This window comes from Glandiceps talaboti, chromosome 7 (assembly GCF_964340395.1).
Source record: "Glandiceps talaboti chromosome 7, keGlaTala1.1, whole genome shotgun sequence".
Lineage (NCBI taxonomy): Eukaryota > Metazoa > Hemichordata > Enteropneusta > Spengelidae > Glandiceps > Glandiceps talaboti.
The window spans coordinates 6,417,047-6,444,939 of NC_135555.1; the positions used below are offsets into that span (position 1 = coordinate 6,417,047).

Below are 27,893 nucleotides of genomic sequence, written 5' to 3' on the forward strand. Positions count from 1 at the left end.
ACAATGCTGTCATTGACTGTAGCTTTCAGGTGGGATTGGATGGGGGCAAGGGGGCAGGGAGGGGTGAGAGTTATATAACAAAGATATAAAATCAAGACTAGAGAAGTGTTTTGATGATTTTATTTTATCATTAATTATGTCAGACCTGTTCTATATCAATGGCAATTACAGGAGTAATTTCATTCAATCTTGTAAAAGCCTGCTTATGGTGTGACATTAGTTGAAGATTTAAGCCGTTTTTTGTACAGGCTTACTACAATTACATGAGCATTTCAACAGGAATTACATGACAGTTTCGTCAACCCTGTCACTTTCTATGTATTTATCTACTTATTTTTGTCAATTTGATGAAAGCAAAAGCATGGATCATCGTCGAAAAACCACTAGCCTCTTGACACAGGGCTTAACAGACACCCCTGCCCAGAGAGCGTAATTTTATTTGTTGCGTCAGTGGAAAAATGTTGCTCTGGATTGCGAGAATGAGAATGAATAGATACAACTGATTGCAGATTACTGTTCACTCCCTCTCTTTGCTACAACCATGCAGAAACCAATAAGAAACTGGTCATTTTAAACTTTAAGATAACAATAATGAATTAATAGTTTCTTGCTACATTTTGTCTAAAAGATATGCCATGCAGACATCAAATGAACACCACAGAGGATGGCCGTCACCCTTTCACTTACAGTATCAAAATATTTAACCTTTGGTGCCTGTGTGTCTGCATCAAGTTGCAATGCATCTAATTGGTGATTTCATTCAGTCTGAGTAAATGTAGGGAGATATTGTATTCATTCACTCTTGATATCATACAGTGTATAACATGTGCAGTTTCTGATTGGTTTCTGCTTGATTGTAACAAGCAGGAGGAGTCAACAGTAACCTGCAAAACACTGTACATTGTTATTACAGGACAATGTCATGCCTAAATGGCCTAACCTGGTTATCTATGACAGAAATGTTCAACTGTGTTTGAAATACACTACAGTGCCAGGTCTACCAACACTTGTATTCAGTACTTATTTGTTCCCATGCTGTTCTATGTTTAACTGCATGTTAGACATGGCAAAAGTCAATGTAATATGAAATACTACATTATTTTCCATACAAATTCATAATAGCATCAATATCAATAAAAAATAATAATGCCAGACAATGTCATATTAATATTGATATTAACAAGAAATAGAGGATACATATTTTTTTAGTACATCAGATGATTTTTATATTTCATGAGTGGATATTTCTACTGATTTGAAGTCAAACTATATATAATCTGCAAGGTGATCATGACTGCTGATAGATTTGAAAGCAATTAACTTAATTGCCTCCAAAGTTGTTTCAAAATATGATGTTTCATATGTAGATTATATGCTGAAAAAGGTACTTTCTATAAAAAAAAAAAAAACCCACACACACACACACACACACACCTCCCCGTGAAAAAGGTGGGAATGAAACATAACCATAACCCCTTCTTGCCTAACCGTAACAACTTTGACGTGTGTGTATATGTGTGTGTGTGTGCAAGCACGCATGTGTGTGTGTGTGTGTGTGTGTGTGTGTGTGTGCGCGCGCACACACGTGCGCGTATGCATGTGTGTTACAGAATGACTTTAATCTGCACAGTCATTACTCAAGGTCAAAATAAAACCTTAATGAAGCACGTTTTGAGTTTTAGAGTTTAAGATTACACCAATATTTCCAGGAGTCAGGTGTCTCACTTTGGTATAACTGTACTTCAAAAATATTAACAGTCTGGCATATCTATCAGATGAATAAGTATTTTCCCCCAACAACATGGGTACAAATCTCTCAATCTAGATTTCTGACCCTTTATAATGCATTCACTGGTGTTCTTCATCTAAGTAATTATCAGAGCTATATATGAAAATTCACTGGTTAAAGACAAGGCTATTATACTGTTAAACTGAAGTTTTAAACTTCTGGTTTTTTTCAAAATAGACAACTGCTGCCATAATCCTGATATAACTTTTCTACCATAGATATAGAATATACACAATGTATTGTAGATATCACATTCTAAGCTATCTTCAGATTCATTAACTCAGCTCTTTATTTTCCCTCTTTACAAATGAGTTGTATTATTTCACCAACTTTTTAATCGTCGATAAATGGATTCCCTATTTCCTCAAAAAAAAATAGTAATTCCGAAATAATATTTAACTAAATATTCTTAATATAACTTCATATAATTATACACACTACATTAAGTCAAGTAAATAACTGGTTTTTATCCTGGCAAATACAGGCAAACTTTTCTGGACAAAATGAAATGTGTCCATCACATCTTATTTGGTGAAAACCTTGAAATGAAACAATATTTCCCCCAAGGAAAACAAAAATACTAAAAAGGATGTAAATGAAATACCAAAAAAGAAAAGTTAAGTAAATCTGGATATATAAGAAAAAAGGCACTGCATTCTATATATGAAATTCAGCTCATCTTTTTTTCAATACCTATTATTAGTTTGTATATTTCCATAGTAAATTCACCCATTTTATGGATTTTATGATTCATGGAAGTATTGTCCTCGGAGTATACATGATAAACTTCCCATACATACAAAGTACTATCTTGTATTTCTGCAATGTTCAATTTAAACAACATTTCCGGTTATACAGCAACCAGTCATTATCCTCATATTACCCAATTCAGTTTGGGTTTTCAAGGGGTAGACGTTGTTGAATCAACTGAAAAAAAAGAAAAATATTTGTAAACTGTAAAGTAACTGAGTTTCAGGTTAAATTTAAATGGATTAAAATTGATATGATTGGTTATATATGTTGTGGGTTTTTTTTTTACAAAAAGCTTCATTTGAGCAAAAAATTAGACTTCCTTATTTATTGCTTCAGTTCAGTTGTTCTAAAAATAGCACCAATGCATAGTAGCACAACTGCAGAGTTATGGCAATTATTGTTGGCATAATTTTCTGAGGATTTGATTGGTAGGGCATATTCTGTCTTGGTATATTTGTTTACCCAAGTCACTCACCTGTGGTACGATCATTTTGATTAAATAATTTTGAACTTGACAACAAAAGTAACATTCCCAACAATATAAAAAGGCAATCGGCCAGTGGTTTGTGACTTTGTCACACACAAACACACACACACACACACACACACACATGGCCAGAGACTACACCATACCTATAGTAAGTCTGTATCTAATGGCTCATTTGTGGTGAAACTGACAAGACATTGCAGATACCAGAATACCTCAATGAAGTTGCTCTACCATCAATTTTTTTCACTCTTTTAAATTCATCACCTTCAAAGCTTCAACACGAAAATCAACTTATGGCAGTTTTCATTTTTGAAATGGAATGTTTGAAATGGCTGTAAATTATTGCTTCACTTACAAGCACACATAGTATAAAACATTGCGTATTTTACATAAACCACTCACCTCTAGTAATTTGTGTGTATACTGTGCAACTGATTCTTTTTTTCCTCTCTCAGGTACTTTAATTTCATTTCTCCATAAAATCGTTTTCAGCTCATCAGCAGTCATCATGACAGCGGGGTCGATATGATTATTTTTAATCAATTCCACCAAATATTCACTGTAATGTAGCCTGTAAAAAGAATTTCATACTATCTTTATTATTTTTAAACATTTTGGGCAATGTGTTAAAAAAAAAGAAAATAGCTGAATATTTAGTCTTTCAATGGCTTGATCAATAGTAAATAGTAATGATAAATTCACCAGAGAATGAATTTTTGTTTTATTGTAATCTATACAGGGATCTCAGGAAAGCATTACTAGATAAAATAATAACTTTAACGCCAAACTTTAGTCATAACAACATGTATGATAAACTACAACATTTAATGATAAAATTTCCCATTGATGCCACAAACTTTTTACATGAGGTTTTTTAACCGTAGGAAAAACTTCATCTACAACTGAGACATATGTGATATTTATTTATTCATTTAATTATGTATTAAATTTTATATTCTTTGTGTCGTATAAGCCAGAGGGCTCACAAGTATAACACCCTGAGTTGTTTAAAATGTTCCTCAATGACAATACTTGCCAGTGACTAAATCATTCGGTGTATAGTTAGTCTCAATAGCATACATATGTTGTGGAGCATATACTTACTTGCACAATCCTGCAAAGCCCTGCTCAGCATCGCGACCACAGAAATCGTCTTTCAAGCCATCATTTGTCTCTTTCTGTTCCTCTACTCTACATTTGCCCTCGTCAGGTAGTCTAGCTGCAGCCCCCTCCTCCTCATTATCAGCATGTTGGGGGATAAGTTGTGGAGGCATGGTATCAAAGTGAACATTGTTATCCTGTGTACACATAACATGACAGAACACCATGACATGTGAGTGCAAGTGTGGCGTACTCGTGGGTATTTGCACGAGTGCTTGCAGGGATCTCTGTGCATATACTTTCATGAGCTTTGCGAGTGAAAGTGCAGCAGATAACACTGCAAGCACGAGTGCATATACTCCTGAGTACACCACACTGAAACTCATGTGGCATGGGGTTCTCTTATTATTACGTGTTTATCTAAAAAGGCAAAAATGTCTATAAAAATCACACACGGATCATACAATTTGTGTGTAGCATATGATCGCGTCCTCATTTGCATATTCTCATTTGCATGCAGGTATGCAATAATGTTTTCAGTATTGCACTGCAGTGAAAATACCACTAGTATGCACACACACCAGTGCAAGTAATCTAAGGTACACATGTATTAATAGATATACTTATAATACAATAATTGAATGATATCCCAGATGGCATCCACTGTGTTTAAGATACTGAAATGTTTATGGTGGTTGCAGGTGAAGGTTTTGAAAAACGTTTAGGCTGAAGCAAATATTTCAAGCTTTATTTACTTTCAAGTCAGTATTTATCAAAACAAATCTTTTGTACAGATTTTGTCATTTTCTTATTCTATAGAGTTACAGACAATAACCACAAAGTTACAGACTGTACCCCTTCAAAATAGAGTTAACTGGTACACCACAAAGTTACAGGCAATACCCAAAAAATTACAGACTGTACCCCTTCAAAATAGAGTTAACTGGTACACCACAAAGTTACAGGCAATACCCAAAATAATTACAGACTGTACCCCTTCAAAATAAAGTTAACTGGTACACCACAAAGTTACAGGCAATACCCAAAAAATTACAGACTGTACCCCTTCAAAATAGAGTTAACTGGTACACCACAAAGTTACAGACAATAACCACAAAGTTACAGACTGTACCCCTTCAAAATAGAGTTAACTGGTACACCACAAAGTTACAGGCAATACCAAAAAAATTACATACAGACTATACCCCTTTAAACAGAGTTAAACTGGTACACAAACAATTTCAAGAAACAAAAAATCTGTCCTTAAATGATTGTGTAGTTATACTTTTAAATTCTTACCTGCAAAAGTTTCTGTAAATCTTTAATGTCCACATCACGGAGATAGAAAAGACATAGTCTTGGATGATGGGCATGCAGTCCTTTCTTGGCACAGGATTTAAATTGAGTACACTTGTTCTTGAATGGTTGGTTACATCCACTGCAGAATTCATGGCGACATTGAGAACACTTGAAGTGCATGCACCCTCCCTTGGCTAGGGCATAGCGAAATTTGCAATTAGGACAATCTGAGGGAATTAAACAGAGAGAAAAATGAAGTGAGAATGTCATCTCCAATATGCTGTCTTGGAAAGATGGAGAAATAGTGTACTTGTAGATGGGTGGAAACCTTAATCAAGTATGGACACGTACTGATTTACTACATTTAGCATTTAGTACTATGGAAACAACAGAGCTATAATGCAATGTGTGTAGGACATCACTCCAGCTCTTGAGATCACATAACTGCCATCCCTGCCACCCCCCCCCACCCCCCACCTCCCATCCGTGATTGATTAAATAAGGATGACATTAGCGACTGTGTGGGTGGCCTTGTTTGAACTTGAATTTCTGCTCCTCATCCCCTAAGCATGGAAGACGGAAAGCGTTGAAGTTGATACGCGTAGATTCAAGGCAAGTCAATTGTTGACTTTTTTATTTCCATACCTATTCCATTTTCCTTCAGGTGAGCTGCCAGACCTGCTGCTTGATGATCAGGATCATTTTCCTCTTTCCATCGTTGGAACTGTTCACATGTTATCCCTTCATGTTGATCAAGCCACTGAAAGGATACATATTAAAGAATGTACTTTGGTTAAACTTATTATCCTAAGGTTTGAATATTAGTTTGCTATGTTTATAACTAGAGCAAATTCCTCGTAAAAGGACTACCTTTGAAGATATTTACATTCCAGAAGTGACTTGAGTGGCCAACTTGTTAGCTTGTCCACCTCTTGCTACTGAAGTCTGGGTCTGAACCTACACAGAATCAGCTGTGTTTGATTAAATATTTTCCAGATCTGTATGTAAGAAGGGTCACAAATGCTCAGTTTGACCGTGCAGAATGACATGTTTTTCCCAGGTACTCTTCCTCTTTTAACACTAAGGTACTGCACAAGTAGTGACCGTATTTGAATTTCCAAATTTGATTAAGATTAATAAAGATTATTATCATTATTACTTTAATTCATTATTATATCTTATATGGTATTGGACCAACGGTAAAGTATGACCTGGCATTTAAATCAGATATGCAACAAAGTCACAACTCTGCGAAAGGCAAGCAAGCCGTACAACCACAGTAAAAAAAATATCATGGTTGTAAATGTTCTCTCATATCTGTTATTAATTCAATTGTTACATTTAAAACTTATCACACTTTTTGTCTTATTTTTTGAGAACTTATATTGCAGCTTCTTAGACGATGGGGAAAATAGCAATGATTGGAGAGAAATGACTGAGTGATTTTGGCATATACAAAAAATGTACCTACTGCATATCCAACATAACCAAGTATATGATACTGACCATAATTGTTAACAACAATATGAAACAATATTAAATTTTCAATTTCTTTAAAATAAAGAACATAAATAAATTCACCAAGTATGACACAGTCAATTCTGACTGCCTTCTTAATAATTGAAAAAGAAAAAGAAATGTGACATTCAAAGTAGATTTTCAAACTTACATGTTTCTTGCATTTAAAGCATGTGTGTTCATGACATTCTGGACACCTCATTTTAAGACGCTCTGGACGATCATTCAAAAAACCAAAATCACACTGTAAAAGAAAAGAGAAATCATCGTAAGATGAAATATCACTCAATTACTAGATGACAGTGACTCGAACAGAACACACAAATTGTTTAAATAACAAATGCTATATAGCTGAAAAATTGTGGTCCACTAAACACCTGTATTTAAAGATCTGTGAATTTTTCAACATGCTTTGATATTATTAGTTAAAGATGCATTGGCTGTTAGTGGGGTATTATTTTTCAAGACAACTAACAATAATATATTCACTGAAAATTGTTAAAATGTTGATAATTATACATTGTACATGTCAATTAGAGGTCTATTTTACCTATAAGTAGTATTGTAATAAGTTGAAATCATGATTTGTTAGGGTGCTGATTTTTGGGTGTGGACCCAAAAATCATTTTAATTGAATTTACTCTGCCATGTTATATGTAACTCTGCACAAACTCATTTCGAGATGACTCAATACTATCATTATCTCTAACAAAACAGTTTCAAAGAATATTCCAGTTGCAGTTAGTGCGGCTTTAACCCCTTCAATACTGAAAACATTCCCGCCAAAATTGTTTGGACAAAATTCTTGTTTTATGTAAGTTTTTGGCATATGTCAACTTCATTTTAGACTGGAATTAAAGAAATGTTACTTCCTAATAAAGTAATATTATTGTAATTATGAAAATATTCATAGAAATTGGGTCCCAGATTATTTAAAACTCTTCTCTAGTCATGAGGGTTAAAAGTCTTTCCATTGACTTACATGTGAACACCATCGAAAGTTTGGGTCTTTCATCAAATACAAATCTCTCAGCTTCTGTTGGAACAGTGTGTGAGTTTCTTCATCCAACAAATATTTCACCTAGGAAACAAAACACAGGCAGCTGATAACTTCTCTTTACTGGTGACAGAAGTACAATATTAAGATTCCAAAAACAGGTGAAAACTACAAGTTTTTGTCTATTTCCTTCATTTTCATAGAATATCGCATCTAGTACTAAATGATGCAAAACTGCAAAAATACCTTTAAAACTGTCATTAAAGCCACGCCTTCAGTTATCAGCTTGCAACTTTTCAGAGAGAAAAAATGACGAGTTGGGGTTTGTCTTTAATAACAGATTCTATCAAGTATCAAAATTGACCATTATGACGTTCCAAAGAAAACAGACATATAAATCAATTTTATATTATGCTAATGGAACAAACATCAGTTTTAGAAGCTAATATCACTTTTCCTCTCAGCCTTTTGGGTAACCAAAGACAATTGATTACCGTTAATAGCCGTACCAAAACCTTCACTTTTGGCAGCCACCACATACATAGAGCCTTTGAGAAAATAGCCTGGCCTCATGGCCAATGTACAGCATGTTGCAGGTTACTGTTCACTATAATCACACAGAAAGTGTGTAGCAAGTCCTGATTTATTATGAAATAAATCATTTAAACCATACTGCAACTAGATCCAGACAAAGCTGGTGAATGGCAGACTGAAATGGGCTGTAGTTATTGTGGTCAGACAATTAAAGAAGGAGGGTAAAGCTTACCATAGTATCCAAGAACTGGAAATATTGATCTGCTGTCTCCTGATCTTCCATGTCGGGTTGATCACAATATGGGCAAGTACACTGACGAATATTCTTCTCGCGAATCTGAATGTTGAAATAGTCCACCATACAGGACCGACATATCTTGCACTGACAATGGATTAGGGTATGCAGCTACGGAGAGTTAAAAAGGACTTACTATGTTACTAATTGAAATTACCATCATGAAAAGCAGTTATAGATGTTGATGGAATTTTCTTGAAAAGTAACACACTCAGCTTTATCAAACATTTTACTGAAGGTATAAACATACCATTTTAGGTAAAAAAATACCCCAAATATTTCATAAAAAATATAAAATTAAAAGAAAGAATATTCCAATGAATAAATCAAAATAGGGACATACACATGAAATATATGAACCCCCCCCCAAAAAAAAAAACAAACAAAAAAACCCAAAAAAACTAATGTGCAGTTTCCAAGCAGAAATCACATCATTTCTGACCCAACAATCATAAAAAAGAAGAAAATAATGTACACACCAAAGATGTAAGCAATATTGGGCAACCATTTCAGAGAAGTTTAAAATAGAAAAAGTTGACAATAGGTCGGACTGACAGATGACAGAAAATCAAGCTCTTAACAGCAGAGCTAAGAATCCATTGTTCTATTAAAGAAAACCAAATCCAAACAAACTCTCCTATGATGATCTGCATGTAACTTAAATATTTCCTACCTTGTTCATTGGTACAGTGTCAAAGCAAATCTCACACGTTTTTTCCAAGAACTCCATGGCTCTGTCTGCAGTGCCACACTCCTTAGCTGCAATGATAGCATCCTCTACTTCATACTTTCCTATATCAATCAGTCGAATGGCAGTTTGTGCTCTGCCCCAGCTTGGCATATCGTATTTTGCCAACACCATACGAACTCGTCTCTGAAATTACATAACAGTAGCATTTCACATGGTTAGCTACACTTCATAGATGACACATCTGTCAAAAGGAGGAGGGGGTGAAGGGAGAGGTGGTGATGGTACGGGAACAGAGTTTGGAAGTGATGACATCGTTATTTAGAACTACACTAAAGTTGTATTAGACCAAGAATTTACTTTAAAACAGACAACAGATCAGGGTACAATCATTGGCAAGAATAATTTTGCTTTGGTCATGCACACATACTAACTTCACTGACTACCTACATTTGTGGGAGGTTTGCTGAATAACAAGGTGAACATAAATACACTATATTCTGGTTATCAGAGAGACAAAAGATTTTCACAGTTTGGCCACTGGGGGCGCTGTTCACAAGCTGTTTTGAGGCTGGAAATGAGGGTCATAGAGTAGTGCAGTACAAAAATGTACAAAGACAAATTCATTCTCCATGTTGTTCTCACTGTACTGTTCTATTAGCATCTACCAGTAATCAAAACATGCCTAACCACTACCGGAATGGTCTTGTAAGAACACATAGAGTTTTTTATTTACATTTTCTGTTCATTGCTTCAAACACTGCCATAGTGGCTATAACCAAATTCTAGTCCTCACTGTGCCAAATCTGCAGCGCCCTTCTTGCATTCTTTATATGCAAAATCATCAGAACTTCAGGAACAGAAATATGGCATATTAATCCTTTGTTTAATGATAATATTACTTAGTGCTGAATTGAAAGGTACAGCAGAAAAATCTTTGTTTTTAGAAAATAAAATTTGTGGAGAGAAAAAGTGTTAAACCTGAGACCAACCTCCATGCTTGCATCTCCTCTACAAATGTCAGACTGTGTGATATCAAATTCTTCTGACTGCCATAAACGTTCTAGAAATGGTTGTAGTATGCGTTTGTTTAAGTCTAGTAGAGCTTTCTCAGCATCACCTTTGTTTTGTCTCAGTGCCTCTGCCACTTCATCTCTGCTGTATCCGCCTAGCTCAGCAATCTCATCAATCTGAAAGCAACAACAATCCAATTAATCCTGTCTTTCCCAACTCGTACTTTTGTTTATCAAAATGGTGTAAACTTGTACAAGCAATGTATACTTATAGATTTCATGTAACTGAATCACATACACACACAGTAACTTTGCCAATTTCTTCTTATCAAAGATTCCAAACATCTGTGAAAGATTTCCATCTTTGTTGGGTGTCATCGCGATTTCCGTATATGAGACTACTAGTATATGAGACCTGGGGCTCAATATGAAACTAGACGAGCAGGCTTGTTTGTAGCTTTAGGATAATACAAGAAAAATTCTTACTTTTTCTCCTCTTTGCTTTTTGCATTCTTCCACAGCTTTAGCTACATCACCTTGATACATCAATAACGCCTCTTTAGATTCAGAAAGACTCATCTCTCCATTAAGTCCTGCTGGCTTCCCTTTGTCCTGTTCATGTGCTACCAAGGCAACCACAGTCTCAATTCTATGAACCCAGTCCTCCTGTAGCCATTTCAATGGATTCTTGCTCTCACAAAGCTGCATAGCAATTTCTAATTCTTCTGTCTTGTAGTCTAAGCCTTCTGCCTCCTACAAAGATATTGTGACAAAAATATTGTTTTGTTACAAAGATGTCATAAAAGCAAAGATAACAGAAAAGTAACATTTACATTTGTATTACTCATTAAAAAGCCAAAATAAATACCAAATTCTTACAGATATGGCCTCTTGAAGGAATGGCATATCTCTCTCTCTCTCAGTTTATGGAAGAACATGAACCATGGATAATATAGTCTAATGCTATCTGAGCATCGGATCTCTTTTTTATGATTCGATACCATGTTATAGCATCTAGACGATGGATATCACAGCAATCAAAATGACAAAATTTCAATGTGTAGTTTCAAGTCTTAAGAAAACATACCCTTAACAGATTAATGAATCTCAAGCCGTCAGTTCTCTGTTCTTCTTGTAGCTTCTTCTCCCTTAAATGCTGGGCTGCTGCATCCTGTTTTTGCCAATTCTTCCTTTGGTGTTCCTTCTCTGCATCCAAGTTATCCAAGTGTTGCTGTTCCCACTTTGAGACATCGAGTTTATTGGGTTTAACAGTTGGTTTTTCTACTGCAGCAGGCTTGGCAGCTGGAATGAGTGCAATAATTTCACAGTCACTATCATTGGAGATGTCAAGTTTGTGATGTTTTACTAGTGGTTTCTTCACTGTTGTTGGTTTAGTTGCTGGAATGTATGCAGTGATTTTACAATCATTCTTTTTCTCTGCTGTGAAAGTTAACGTGTTTGAACTTGAATATGTCAAAAAAGGATGTAGGACTCCTGTCCTTAGTAGACCCCTTTCCATCTGCATCGCAATGGTGACACTGAACAACTCATACCACTTTCAACAAAAAGTTCAATTACTGACAAGTTCCTACATTTGCTTTGTTAGAAGAGGATTGAAATAGTTAGGGTTTGTATTGAAGCCAATCAGAACACCTGTTACATTTTACAATGTGTTCTCTGCCAAAAAATTATCACCACAAACAGCAAGACTCCAGAGTCACCTTTCAAATGTAAAGATTCTGCCTGATTGGCTAGAAGCCATAACTAAATTTGCATAATGAAGGTTTAAAAATACACAACAGCTGTAAGAGTATTCTGAAGTGAAGGAACAAACAGCAAACACATGTACATTTTAAATGGCAAATTCAATAAACAGCTGTAGAAAAAGTGAGTCTGTCTACATGCATGCTTATTTATACTTACCTTGGCAAAAATAACAGACATTAAAAGCCGTTTTTTCAAACAACATTTTGTGGGTGGCTTCATCTCATTATTTGCCACAATGTCTTTCAATAATTTAAAATATATTCACACTGACCCCATTTAGAGGATAAACAGATGGATAGATAATTTTTCACATACAAATCGTACTCAGAATTCCCCCACCCCCCCCCTCCCCACCCCCATCCCATTTCCATGATCAAAGGAATGTTGGCACATGTCTACAAATGAATGTAGCTACCTGTCAATACCTACAACCTAGACGCTTTTTTTAGGATTTCTTTTGTTTACACTCTATGACCTAGTATTTATCATTATATCACATGCAAATATATTATATTAGCAAAGGACAAGGATTCAATCCTACGATCTCTCTGTGTCATCTTAACAGTGGAGCCATACAGGTCATATATGGTCTTTCCTTTACTCTCATCCAATAACCTTTTGCATAGCACTACCTGACAAAGTATTTTTCTCATCCAAATTTTAAACCAAAAGTCAGTACTTACCTTCACCTGTGGTGGCTGCTGCAGCTAATACAGATTCTGTCTTTTTAGGAAACTTTTTATTTTCTTTTAATCTCTGTTTCTCTTCTTCTTCTTCTCTCTTAAGTTGCTGCTCCCATTCTTTCTTGGCTTGCAATTTTTCTATTAACACCTTATACAAAGAAATCCAATACACTCGAGTATACAGACACACACATGGTATGATTGAGATATAACTTTAATATACAAGGGGTTTAAATCCATACTTCTTAGTCCAATTCTACTACAAGGTCTTCTACAAGATCAACCTCAGTTGAACTTTGGGGGGGGGGGGGGGGGGGGGGGGGGTTTAGCCATGACTCTGTAGTCATTCAACTAACTCTAATTTTGACAACCAGGCCAATTTAGCTGTCAGAATTTCTAAACAGACATATAGACAGCATATGATATACAGGAACACATTCAAGCATCATATGTCCATTTAAAATCTGTGTATTACTATTATCAATAGCTCTGGTAAATATTCCTGTTCTGTTTTTCTGTTAACATTTCTAAAGCATTTCCCATCATGAAAAAGTTGTCTTATTTCATTCAGAACTGCCAGTTGTGTCAAAATCCAAATTTTGACATGTACAAATACCATCTTAAACTTTATGCGTAAAAAAAAATAATTACCTGTTCTTGTTCTTCCTGCATTGATACAAATCGAGTTGTAACATTCTGTTCTGTCATTGGACTTTTATTTTCAGGCCCAGCTCCAGGACTTGAAACTTTCACTTGTGAAGTGCTCTGACTTTGAGTTTTCCCGTTTCCAATCAATGGTTTAGGTTTTAACTCTGGTTTCTTTTTCAGTGGTATGCTGGTAGTTGTTTTGTCACAAATTGCACATACCCTGGTGTTTGGATCAGTGTTCAAAAATGTACAGTGTTCACAGGCCCAGGCTTGATTTCCATCCTGCAAATTTGGTTTTGTAGGGGGAGGTGACTTCAGTTGGTCTACTGGTGGCCGATTTACGTGTGGTGCATTGGCAACATCAACCATTCTGTTGACTGGTGGTGGAGGGTAGCCTTTGTCCCTCATGACTTCATTGTATGACGGAGACAGTATCAACGGCATAAAGCAAACACTGCACTTCATACTATCAGCTTTGTTCAGCATACCACAGTTAGCACACTCTTTAGGTTGGATATCTAGCTGCCTCAGATCTTGATGAAGTTTATTTTCTGTAGGTTCACCACTAACCAGTGATGTCTTACAATTGTTACAGATAGTTGATCCAACACTATTGAGATATCGACACTTGCGACATACTCCATTCTGAACTCTCTGTGATGGTGATATATTTCCATATGTTGTTTGTCCTCCAAAGCCTTGTCCATATCCCAGTCTTTGCTCTGAGGAAATCTGTTGGTATCCGGGTGATGGTATGTTATGCATGGTTGCTGGGTTACCTGTCATCCATGGCATCTGTTGTCCTTCTCTGTCCATATATGGAGTGGGGTTTCCCATATAAGGGGAATAATTGTCATATGGTGGAAGTTTAACTGTTGGTGGCAAAGAGTGCTGTGGATGTCCAGGCTCACCCCCGAAGGACTTTCTTCGATTATGTAGATGAGTTGAAAGTGTGAATTCTATTTTTTGCTTTTCTTGTACTAGAGTTTCAAGTTTATCTTTCTCTGTAGCAAGCCTCTGATCAAGTTCATGGTAGAATGATGTCTGTTTTGCAAATTGATTATCTCTTACAAGATCAGACTGCTGCTTCATAAGTTGTTCAATCTTTTTCCTGGTCATTTCAATATCTACATTTTTAATTTCCCGAGTTAAGGTCAATCGTTTTTCTTCATCTGCACTCAACAAGACCTCACCTGGTGATTGCGGTATCTTTTCTGGGGAGTAAAAGTCAGGTGTATTTAGTGGATATGGAATAGGACTACTTCCTTGAGTAAAGTTTGTTGGTGTTGTTAGTCCACTTGGACTTTTTCCACTGTAATTCCCGACTGAAAGTGGTCTTTCAGGTTTTGGTGGTGGAGTTGGTTTTTTCATGGTTTGAGATCTCCTATCAATGTGAGGATATTCCTAGAAGGGGGAAAAAGCATAGAACATTCAGACATATTAGTCAGCACCACATTATTTCACTGTTGTTTCTGAAAATACATATATTTTTTTGACAATGCATACTTACCAGGATAACTTTTGCTTAGGTATCCCTCAAAAGCAAAACAAAAATCTTTAGTTTCAAATTGATTCAAATGAAATATCAATTGGCAGAAATCGTACTTAATACAGGTCTATCACTTGAAATTGTAGTTGACAGAAATTATATTCACACCAGAAAGAATACAATTTCATTTTTTAACCATTCAAGTATGATTCCTTATCACTTGCTGGCATAGTTTGTAAAACATGGAAGAATCCATGGTGGTCTGAGATTATGAGACAAAATACTTACATTAAAAGGTTGCTGTCGTGGCAAAGTGTGCGCACGTAGTTGTTGATCCCCTGGGGACAGAGCTTTGTAGTTTGTCATGGGGTCTGTTCTGATTCGTTGCCTGGGTGCTGGTGTGGGTCTTTTATCTGACGACAAATTAACATCACTTCTGTACAGGAAAAAGACAAGTAATTAGTTACACTTTGTGTCATTATACATGACAAAACAATTACAAAAACAAACAGCTGTGATATACAGTAAAATTTGAAAGCAAAATGTTGAATTTGAATCCTGAGTGCTTATTCCCTTCAGTGTACATCTCTCATGAATATTCATTGTGCAACCATGAATATATTATTTCAGCTGACTCCCATCATGCAATAGCCCATAGCAAAGATACCCTATAAAAGCACAAGATCAACTTGACGTTTCTCTGAAATCACAAGTAATTGTAGGTGATGTAAAATCATGAAATGACTCTCCAGAGATAAAGTCACCTATTCTACTACGTTATTTTGTTAAAAGCAAATGCATGATAAGATCTGGCATCACCGCACACTGTCAAGACTTGGTGCATAAAGGAAACATTCTGAACATTTTATACAGTCGGTTTACCTGCTTCGCGCAACTGGACGTGTCTTTGAATTACTGAACACTGTATCATCTTCTTTTGCTATGAGAACACTTTCCTCATTCACTGGGCTAGGAACATCTGGAATAATTTCTTTCCGGTTGTGTTCCTTTCGGGCAGGATGTTTGTGCCAGAGTTCATCACAGTTCTCACACTGTTTGTTACCACATGTATCACAGGCTTTAGTTGCTGCACTGTTACCGCACAGGTCACACAGGTTTACTTCAGCTTTTGTTGAGAAAAACCAAAATTAGCGTGTCATGTTTGTGAAGCATATAATAAGGATATTACAGACATGGTATAGATTTGGTTCTTAGATTGTTTTTGAAAGCCACCCAGTTACTAGACCTAATAGTGTCAATAAAGAACAATTTAGTTATTACAGGAATTCTATTAAAACCATTTTGTAGCAGATCTTAAAGAATACCATGTGAATTCACTGTTCAATACGAACTTGGATGTTAAATGGGATAAAATGCATTCACTTTCATTCATGTCTTCAAAATAGTGAATCATGAATTGACTAAACCTCATCGATTTTGTAGCCATTTTCCTTAGTTTCAATTCATTGCAACACAAATAAAGTAGGTCAAAATAAGGTACTGAATAATCCTACCTATTTTCTTCTTCGGTTTGGGTTCTCTTGTAACTTCTCTAGTTGGAATAGGTTTGGGTGCAACAGATGGAGGCGTAATTGGGACATATTTTTGTTCAGATATTTGGCTGTCTGATACACTGCTTGGTCTTGGTAGCGGCACTGGAAGAGTTTCGGGGCGTTTTAAACCAGGTATGTTATCACTGGACGATGATGAGTTTGGTGAAGTACTAGTTGGTGCATCTGTAGTGACAGATTGTGGAATCAATACATGCTGTTTCTCATTTGTAATAGTACTAAGACCAGTCTTTCCATTGGCAGGAGATGCAGACAGTTTCGATTTAGAGTTTGGTGGTACTGAAACCTGTTAGAAAAAACAACATCATTTTTAATATCACAATTTGTAAATTCTATCATCAGATGTAAACTTGGTTGTCTAAAATCATCTAGTAATGTCAGCCCTTTCAACTATATTGAATATCTTGTCTAGATTAGATTAAATTAGATATTAGATTAGACAAGATAAGACTAGGCTACAATATATTGGATTATACTAAACTAGGTTATATTATATTAAAAATTACACTACATTAGATTATTTTAGATTAGACTAGATTGCATTAGATTAGACTAGACTAGATTAGACTAGATTATATATTATATTAGACTTCATTAGATTATTTTAGGCTAGACTAGACTATATTAGATTAGACTAGATTACATTAGATTAGACTAGATTAGACTAGATCATATCAGATTAGACTACATTAGATTACATTAGATCAGATTAGACTAGACCAGATCAGATTCCACTAACCATTCCAGGCAGTGCAATACCACCAGTAACAATGCCTTTTGGAGGCCTTCGCAGAGGTTTTGAATATCCTGTCTGGATTAGATTAAATTAGATATTAGATTAGACTAGATAAGACTAGGCTAGAATACATTAGATTAGACTAGACTAGATTATCTTATATTACATATTAGACTAGATTACATCATTTCAGACTAGACTAGATTAGACTAGACTAGATTAGAATAGATTAGACTAGACTTGATTAGATTAGACTAGATTAGACTAGATCAGATTATTTTAGACTAGACTAGATTAGATTAGACTAGATTAGACTAGATCTGATTATTTTAGACTAGACTAGATTAGATTAGATTAGACTAGATTAGACTAGATCTGATTATTTTAGACTAGACTAGATTAGATTAGATTAGACTAGATTAGATTATATCATATTATATATTATCATATCAGATTAGACTAGATTAGATTAGATTAGATTATATATCAGATTAGACTACATTAGATTACATTAGATCAGATTAGACTAGACCAGATCAGATTACACTAACCATTCCAGGCAGAGCAATTCCACCAGCAACAATGCCTTTTGGAGGAGTTCCCAGAGGTCTTGATGTCAGTAGATCTTGGGCTGATCTGACTTGACCATGAGTATTCAAACCACCCAGATATTGCTTTACGGAGTCTGGATTCTGATGAGTATTGTTCATAACTGCATCCACTTCACATCTTGCAATGATGATATCAGCACTTATTTTGGTAACATCTTCAAGATTTGGCTCCTCTATTTCATCAGGATAGGCCAACCCATCTTCTATTTCTTGTGTGTAGCCCAGTAGTTTCAAGATTTCCCTTGATCCCTAAAGTCAACAGAAAAGATTTGATTTTCATTTTAAAACTCAAAACTGCATTCAGGTATCAACTTGAAAAGAATGTAATACGCTTGGACTGTAAAATATAGTTACTTTGGAATGTTCAGTAAATAGAAACAAATGCCACATTTCGATCTCTCTACTATGGCCGTCACCATCACATAACCATCTCTAGGTAATCAATGGCCGTAGTAGATAGATGAAGTGACTCAATTACCGGTCAAAAGTAACTATATGATTGTGTGATCAAGATCCATAGCAGACACATCAAAACGTCACATTTGTTTCTAATTGACCATTCCAAAGTAAATATATTTCATTGTCCTGTTGATTTCTTGGAACCATGAACAGTTGTATTGTTCATATGTAGTAATATGCCCCCTTCACAAAAATACAATACTTGACAATGGAGACATATCCGCTGTAGTATTACTAAAAGTGTGCCCCCTTCACAAAAAACACAATACTTGACAATAGAGACATACCCGTTGTAGTATTACATAAAAGTGTGCTCCCTTCACAAAAACACAATAGTTGACAATCAAGTGTTTTATCACGAAAGATCATCATCGTCATCATCTCCACATCATATCTACCACAGTCTATTATTACAAAGTCAATATTACTGCCTATTCAAATGTTGACTGGGACTTGCACTTATCCCAATCCATTACATACTCTTCTGTGAAATGAGGAAGTTGAACATGGCAGCATGAATATTTCAGGCTAGTACTGATCAGTGAACACACATGTATAAGCATATCCCTGGCTAAAAATCCATACTTTCCTGATTTTAGGATTCCAGACCATGTTAAGGAATGCTAGTAAGGATGAGGTTTAGGACATATCTAAGTCAAGGAATGGCAGAGGTCACTGTATCAAGGCAAGGGTGTACTGTACCTGTACCTGTTATATTAGTGTTGAAAACCACTCATATTACACAAAGGAACAAAGGGAATGTCAGCTGGCTGGGTTAATAATGAACCATGTCAAATATTTGGTTAAAGTAAATATGGACAATGATTTTATTTATAATGAATACCTCATAAATAAATAATTTACTACACCCATGTCACATGATCTACTTCAGATGTAGCAGGAAACTACCATGCAAGTACACTGCTTTATCAAAGTCTGTTCTAAGTCTATAGATCTGCAAATGAAAGCATCAAATTGAATCCCCTAAAACAGAAAAAATTAATTCAATTTTACAAGCAAGAAGGACCAACGACTATTTGTATAATTTCTTTATCTAGAATGTATGACTCCAAAACTTTTTAAAGTTAAACACTGCCTCAATTTCAGATAGTCAGGTCCTCAAATATAGATTGACTGATTGTGACATATGTACTTACTAATGCTACTATATACACTATATCAGCTATCCTTACTGCAATTTTGATTTGTTTAATTTTGGCTTGTTGTGCATTAGTCCTTCAAGACTACAGATAGGTTAACAATATGTTGTATTTCAAAATTACTACATCTGTACTTCTGCAATGATGTTATTTCTAGAGTAGTAGTAATGTATGTAAATGTACAAACAGCAATGTGGAGGAGTGAGTAGCTGCAAGGGTTAAGAGTTGAGAATGGAGTGACAATGGTGGTGGTTGCAGGCCTTAAGAGTTGGCAATAATGTGGAAATGGGTAAGGGATGGTGGCTGCACGGTTATGACTTGGGAATGGTGTGGAAATGGGTATGGAGGGGGGGGGGGGGCTGCAGAGGTAAGAGTTTGGAATAGTTAGAACATAGGGAAAGGATGGGTGATTGCAGGGTTAGGAGTTGGGAATAGTGCAGAAATGGGTAAGGGGGGGGGGGTGCCTGCAGGGGTTGCGAGTTGCCGGGGAATAGTGCAGAAATGGGGAAAGGGTTAGAGTCAGGAACATGATGTGGAATTGGGGAAAAAAGGGGATAAGTCTACATTCAACATGACGTCAGTAGACAGGCTAGTACATGTATACTAGTAAAACAGGACATGTACAAAACAAACAGGATATAGCTTCTACAGAATCTTTAAAACCTCTGATATAAATACATAATACTCAACAACAGCTGTTTGAACTATGACTCATTGACATGTGTATGCTTCACCAACTAGAGGTTACATGTAATTTATGTATATTACATGTACATGTAGGTCATTATAAAAATATGAATTTAATCAAATGTTAATAGTGTTTTTTTTGTAAGTAATATTACAGTAGAAATCATCATTGTAGCAGTCCTTCCATAGGAAAAAGCTACAATGGCTGACAATTTCTTTATCATAATCTACTACTCCCTATTATTAACTGTAATCATGGCTGCTCTCATCAAAGAAAAACTGTAAAATTTTATAAATTCCTTTGACAAAAACTCAATCTACCGCAACTTTTCTGAGGCTCACATTTCACACACTGACTCAACTGAAGGTGATATAAAACTAGATTGACTGCTTTTATCACCAGAAACTTATTTCCAACATTTTGCAGGAAACAGTTGTTTCCCCCCGAATGAACACTGGGGTTCTATTAATTGTACCGTAGATTACAAACTTCTGTATACCATAAATAGAACAAATTTACACTGGCTTAGTTTCAACATGTGGGTGGGACCAACACTATTTTTGCCTAGATACTTTATAAGCAATAGCTGAGTTCACAGTAAGTGGTATTTACTGCATATGAATATGGGTAAGTAAGTGGCAACTGACAGATGTGACTGTCATAAGGTTTTTTTAACATAATGATGTTGATAAATTATGTGAAAATTGAGCTTTGTGAATGAAGTCTAGGTTTAAAATGAAAGCTTGTAGATTTGATACGGAAATATACAATTGTTCTCCCAACAATGTAAAGGTGAAGCTACAAGATATTTACAAAAATTTAGAATACATGTATCTCTATTCCTAGTCTGGAACCTTTAATACATTTCGTGGAAATTCAGGTTCTCATAACAAGACAGAATAGATACCAAGCAGTGTGTTCCCTTTCTAAGAAAAATTACAGATAAAACAAGTTCTCTCAAATGTCCTTGGAAGGAGCACCACAGATATACTGTTTGTCCCCTTCCCATCTCTTGCCTACCCCCCCCCCCCCCACCCCCTCAACCAACCCCTTTGTTTTAGGTACCAGAGTTTGATTTGTTTTAAACATAATATTGTACTTACGTCAACATTGTCCACTTTTGTGCGGAATATTTCATTTGAGAAACGCACACATCTCCACACAGATGGTCGATTTTCTCTCAGCAAATTGCCTCCATATTTGCCAAGAATTCCTAATGCTGATTTCAGTGCAGGTAAAGTGTTTGGACCCTACAGGGGGAAAATAAATGCAAATAAAAACAATTACTGTATCATGTATTAAATATCCAATAAACGTTGTCAATAACAACTGTTCTATTTTTATTTTTTTTATTAAATGTTATAATAGTGTTTTTACTGATTACACTTTAGGGGCTATTTGTATAAATCCTTACTTCCAACATACCCTATAAACAATATTTCAAACCTTATGTATCTGGGATATAACACTATCTCACCATCTAGCACTTGTAAGTTAGACTGAAAGATCCATCTTGCTTCCACTTATGACTTGCTAATCAATTGGTTGGAGCATACATATTATGTAATAACTCCAACTAATGGGAAGTGAATGGTTAGATATTAAGTGGATCGATGACAGATCTTTCAGTCTAGTAGCAAGTCAGCCTTCTATGAAAGCCGAAAGTATGACTATATCTGGACTATTTGCCCAAGTAACTGCATCTGGATTATTTTTCAGGATTTTTGTTAATATTTTCGGACTATGTTGTTGTATTCCCTCAGACAGTCACATGTATGATCACCCAGTGATCAACCCAATTCAGTATTCTAAGTATATTTTTTATATGTTGACATATAATTGGATCCATGCATACCTACATCACAACTGATTATACACGAACATCAGGAAAGTGTACATATCTATGAACTAGCACAAAATAACAACAACTGGCAAAAACTGACACCTTGTACTAGAACTTAAATAAACATTGGTTCTTCCAATAAGGAGTTATTGTATTCCAATCTCAATCAAAGATTACCTGGGGGTGTTTCTTTGACAAGTGGGTGTTAATTTTGGATTTAGCTCAATAGGCATCATGACTCACAGTTTATACCATAATCAGATATACATGTAACAAATCAACATGTTATCATACGTTGGTAGAATGCATCTTGTTGGGGATGAATTTCATTGAAAATCAAAGTTATGAAAATCTCTCCAAACTTTTCCTATGTGGTAGCTTGTTCCTGGTCTTATTGAAATCACAAAATTAGGAAATCTACAATCTTTTATTTTCTCATAGAGGTTACGCAGTATTTGGTGGCCATATTGGATTGATCTCTACTTCAAATATTGGAATTGTGACCCCAGAATTTTTATTTCAACTGAGAATAGGTTTGAAATTTCTTGAACAAAGTAACAGAAAAAGTTTAAACAGTAGCGGCTTAGTTGGAGACCACGTTGGTATCCACTGAGACTAGTGGTTCTGTTAGAGACCACGTTGGCAGTTAGAGACCACGTTGGCATCCACACTATGCATATACAGGCTAGTGAATTCATGACAATATCTACATAGGTACAAGGCTGTGGCTGTTGTCTCATCATGATTTTAAATTTAAGTCAAGGTGCACACTACATCATAACTACGAGCAAGCACTATATGTGACTAAATTAATACCATTTCTTGGCTTCCTAAGTTATTTATACTGTTATCTACTTCAACCCAATATTTATTTTGCTTTGTTTATTCCCGTTTTTTTTCTAACTTTTAAAGTACCAAGTATTGTAAGTCAAGGTCATACACTACATGTATTAATGTACTGAGCCTGATTAGTAGAACATAATACAACATGTTTTCAAATTTGTATAATCAAAATTAGTTGTGACAAAGAAATACATGTACAGCAGTTTGACCAATATTTTGAGACATGCACTGTACAGATGATCAATTTGTACTGTAACACTTTAAAGAGGTGATGAGTGGGTGACCGAAAAATCTATCATTATGGTTAACTGTCCAGTGTCATTTATAGGTTGAACTCGGCCACCCACTTACATTCCTGTGAAACCATGACGACCACTATTCTGTGAAGGTTGTGCATTTGGTTATAAAGAAGATAAAACACAGCCTTGAGAAAATTTTCAATTTCCACAACTCCAATACAACACTGAGCAACTTGATAATTTAGCATTCACCTGTGCACCTACCTGTAAATTGTAATTCTGTCTCAGTAGCTCAGGTATATCCAACTTAGCATATTTCACTCCAAGTGGGCAGGGTATATTGACAACATCCATGGCAAGTTGTAGAGTCTCTTCAGAGCTGGTTGTATTTTGATTAAGATGCTGTTCCAGCCTGGCTCTGGTATTTCGTATAGTTTGCTCAACAGTCAGTGCTATAGTTGACTGTGGCAGGGGATTATTCTGAGCAGCAACGTTCATGTTTGACTCGTTTCCATTATCACTTCTATCAAGAGACCGAATAGGGATTCTTGGGTCTGAAGACATAGGAGGTAATATATGGGAAGATATCTCCATGATGTCTACCTGTTGAATAGAAACGTTTTGGCATTAGCAGAGTGAGGTGGAAGGATCTCACGTGACACCCATGTGACCGTTGAACAATAGAGCATACATCAATTACCTTTTAGCGATTACCTCATTTTAAACCATTTTCTTACCATTTGCATCATTAATGTTTCATTCAGATAATCAATATTTGTTGTCACGACCATTATACGATGATCATGCAATATAATAATTATGCTTCCAGTTTTTATAGTGATTGTAAAACGAAAACAAACATTGGTACGTGACAACTCAATTTTATTGAAATCTGAATTTCTAGGTTTTTCATGTTGATCATTCTAACACAAAAGTACGTTTTTATGTAAAAAAAAAATATTTTGTTCCCATTAATTTCCGTTTGAATTTCAAGGTTTTGCAGAAAAGCACCCTAAGCCCCACGAAATAATGTGTTAAAGCATCACTACTTTTCGTTGTGTTTTGGTATTTTCAAGATACATGTGATTGGGGATGATGAGGGCCGAGTGAGGACGGCAAGTTTTCCTCTTTTGTGAAACATTAAAAGGCATTTGAACAACTTTGTTCAACAACTGACCTTTACTAGGATATTAGCATCCATTTTATAACATACACAATATACCGGTGCTCTCATGATTACCTTAGAGTACTTAGACTATTTTGTAGTCTAGAGCTGTCAATTGGATTTGAATCTGAAGATCGCTTATTTCGAGACAATTCAATACCACATTGGCATCCAGACTAACTCTTTTCTAGAGACCAATAATTTGATGTCAGGTTCTTACATTATAATTGTTATCATTACGATCAGTGGTGACATCGAGATTAAATACATTGTAGTATCCATTTTTTATTCAGTGCCTTTCTCTTTTTCTGATGACATCTCTCACTTTTTTGTTCCTTTACAATGTTTCTTTACTTTATTCTGAATCTCAGTCTGTCCCAGTACGCTTAACAAATTTTATTCATTGTAAGTTACTAAATATTATGTGCCAGTGATAACTTGCACCTTGTATTTACATACTACTAGTTGTATGCAATACCAGAAATATGAGTGCATACCTACATATGAGTGTGTAATCAGTCTTTGTAAATGAAATGGAAATTGTGTGATTGTACAGTTTGATTTTTAAAGAAATTTCTGGTCATGGATAAGCATATGTAATGATAACAGAACCCCATGAGGGTCATGCTTGCAGTGTTTTCTGCTGAACTTTCACTCACTACACCTGTGAAAGTACGGCCACAGAATATGGCAAGAACTTGTGAATATACCCTGAGTACACAACACTTGCATTCAAGCATCATATCATGAGTTCTATCATATTCACCATTACCTGTGTGCATGGTATGCAGTTGTCTAGAATCCAGATGAAACACATGGGTATCACCTTTTAACCTGATATACAATCCATACAATTGGTTCAAAATGAACATTATAAACTAAATAGTGCCCCGACTGTGCATGGCTTTGCTTACATGACTCATTTCAGTCAGTGCACACATAGTCTAGTGCTACCCTTCATCAAATCTTGAGAGAGATGATTAAAATACCATGTTGGTATCCAGACTGGTGGTGACAGAACCCTCTGTAGTTCTACACAAGAGTAGAGGAGTGTACAGCCAACCAGAATAATTGAACCATTTTGTATGAAAGTGAGAAGTATTTTTTTCAATGACAAAGACTTACTCAAGACTTACTGTATAATGCAAATGATATCCCACACTATAGAGTGATGAGTTTCATTTTGTGATTTCTTGAAAATGAAACAAAGTAATTCATAGACTTAGTGCTGTTAACTCTGGGCTTTGAAGAAAACCAAAGGAATAGTCAGTCTCAATGTAACAAGACCTCAGATCTGTGCTTGGAAGGTTCCTTTAAAAGCAAATGCTGAGGATGACAGTAGTGTTGTAACAAGACCTTGGATCTATTAGCTCACAATATTGCAGAATTAAAAGCTGAGTACATCAGTACCTCTGGACCATGCAGCGCTGGTGTGCTGAGTTCCAAGCCTTTGACATCTTCAAAGCTATGTAACCTTTGGTCACTTTTACAATCAGTAGAATTGCCAGGGTCTAGCAGCTAGACTAAGGAATAATGGCAGTAAGATGTAGTGTGCACCTTTGTATTATTCCGCTACACAATTCATTTCAGCAGGGTAATTCCCCAAACAAGCAGGTAATGGTCATGTGACACATTATATTACTCATAATACCTTTATTGTTTAACTATTGTTATTTCCTTTCTGCACAAGTTTGTTGATTTGTATAACCGAACAGTAAAATGCAAAGTACTGCTAGTGCAATTGAATATTCAGAATAATGTAGAATATTCTTTTTTGAACATGTCTAAATCATTCTAAAGGAAATCCACATGACTTTGGTAGGGGCATGGCAAAGGAAAGGTAGATTGTATGTCTCTGAACTACCAGGAAGTTGGTCATGCTTGCACACATACACTACATAGCAACATGGTTTTTACTTACTAATGTTTGTAAACAGGACTATGACAAGGAAGAACAACTTTTAGATTGTTTAATCTTTAGAACATATTTAAGTGAGGTGGTTTGGTTTTTTTGTTGAGTGAGCCAATCTGAAGTTAGTTCTTACTTTGCGGTGCATATTATATATTTGACAAACTTGCTTGTGTAGTTCAGTAGTATCTTGGAGTACTTTGACAGTATAATTACTCAAACGTAGTATGTTGTTTGAATTACTGGCGCCTGTGTAGGGGGGAACTGCTTGAATGTGTCAGAGCATCAGAGGTTATACATGTTTTGTCTCAATCTCCGACCAAAGTAACTACAACGGAAATCATAAACCATGAAACGAAACGTCACCTGGCTTGACAAAAATCTCACTAACATTGCTTACATTTTATCGTCTAGCTAGACAAAAATCTTACCAACAGCTTTTCGTCAATTGTCAGGCGTAACAAACATCTTTATCAATATTGTTACACTGGACTAGTCCCTCTATTCTCGTGACTAAGCCGCTCGGCATACAACATACTAGTATACAGACTGGGAACGATAGTCACGAGTCTGGCAGCGAGACTATGACTTTCGTTGTAATGTAAGTCTACTTCCGCATACATCATACATGACCGTATTACAGAAAAAATGAATTCACCGTCAAGAATATCACTTTTTTATACTCCTGTTAACTCTAACAACAAAGAAATATGGCCGAAATTTCTGCCATGTATGTCCGACGTGTACTTTGGACCTGCAGTGGTGATGGTATTCTATGGCACGTCAGTTGAGTGGTCTGGCCGCCATTTTCTAATGGCAAGTACGTCGCATATTTCGTATATTTTTATCATAGTGTGCGCAGTGCAACGAAAATACACGTTATTATGTTCACATGTTAGTAGATATTTACTTACATGAGTATTACAGGTAAGATATAGTCTTCTCTTCACATTTTTTGAAGTAATTTTAGCAACTCACACGTAGTTAATGTTGCAATTTCCTAGATGCGCTACACAATCGCGATCGACAGTCGAGCAGATTAGAATGGGACTTCCCCTCACCATTGACCTATATGACGTCATTTTCAGAAATAGTCGCCTTTACACAGTACGTTGGGTAACGAATTGTGGGTAACTTGTATACGTGCTATTTCTGAGGTAAGGTCAGGGGGGATTCCCAGAAATTGTAATGAAAGCAAGGAAGTCTGGCCGAAGAATAACATTGCATGTAGTTTACAGAGCAATGGAATCGGGGAAATTCCTTTGCTATATTATTTTTTGCGTCATGGTCTCATCACATTGCACTAATATTGACAAGTTCAAAAAGTCATAGTTTCGTGTGATATGAATGTAAAGTAGTCTCCATAATTGCATAACCTGCTCTCGGGCGGACATTGTGCCAAGATAAATCTCAGACAAATATCATTGCTGGAATTCCTCCGTTAACTTTATGACAAGATCTCCCTCTCCCCTCTACAAACGAAAATTGACAAGTGCGATGTTGGGCTTGGTGATGAACTTTGCATAGCGTCATTCCGCCGCCCATATATGGAGTCATTGAATTGATCTAATTTCTTTGGAAATCACTGTGACAGTAAAATGTCAA

At 35.8% G+C, this 27,893-nt stretch overlaps 1 protein-coding gene across 2 annotated transcripts; it reads right to left on the minus strand.

Moving 5' to 3' along the window:
• Positions 1 to 143: 143 nt before the first annotated feature.
• LOC144437543 (uncharacterized) lies at positions 144 to 27,304 on the minus strand. Of its 2 annotated transcripts, XM_078126494.1 has the most exons (22): positions 27,203 to 27,304; positions 23,479 to 23,817; positions 21,393 to 21,539; positions 17,923 to 18,231; positions 17,375 to 17,446; positions 16,579 to 16,921; positions 15,947 to 16,190; positions 15,353 to 15,500; positions 13,579 to 14,979; positions 12,928 to 13,075; positions 11,565 to 11,779; positions 10,964 to 11,230; positions 10,457 to 10,654; positions 9,450 to 9,650; positions 8,714 to 8,887; positions 7,933 to 8,031; positions 7,102 to 7,194; positions 6,078 to 6,192; positions 5,433 to 5,659; positions 4,137 to 4,330; positions 3,435 to 3,603; positions 144 to 2,716 (listed from the first exon to the last, which is right to left on the minus strand). In XM_078126494.1, exons 2-22 carry the CDS (start codon positions 23,806 to 23,808, stop codon positions 2,678 to 2,680), a joined length of 5,133 nt encoding a protein of 1,710 aa, XP_077982620.1. In that variant the 5' UTR covers positions 23,809 to 23,817; positions 27,203 to 27,304; the 3' UTR covers positions 144 to 2,677. The 2 variants fall into 2 exon arrangements, with proteins under 2 accessions (XP_077982620.1, XP_077982621.1); XM_078126495.1 differs by lacking the exon at positions 17,375 to 17,446.
• Between the last annotated feature and the right edge of the window lie 589 nt (positions 27,305 to 27,893).

Excerpts from the sequence above, each read along its gene's own strand:
- LOC144437543 (XM_078126494.1), bottom strand. The coding sequence starts at position 23,808 with ATGGAGATATCTTCCCATATATTACCTCCTATGTCTTCAGACCCAAGA. Across the intron at positions 17,447-17,922 it reads GAATTGCTCTGCCTGGAATG|ACAGGATATTCAAAACCTCT; the intron begins GTTAGTGTAATC and ends AATCTAATCCAG. Across the intron at positions 8,888-9,449 it reads ACACTGTACCAATGAACAAG|CTGCATACCCTAATCCATTG; the intron begins GTAGGAAATATT and ends AACTCTCCGTAG.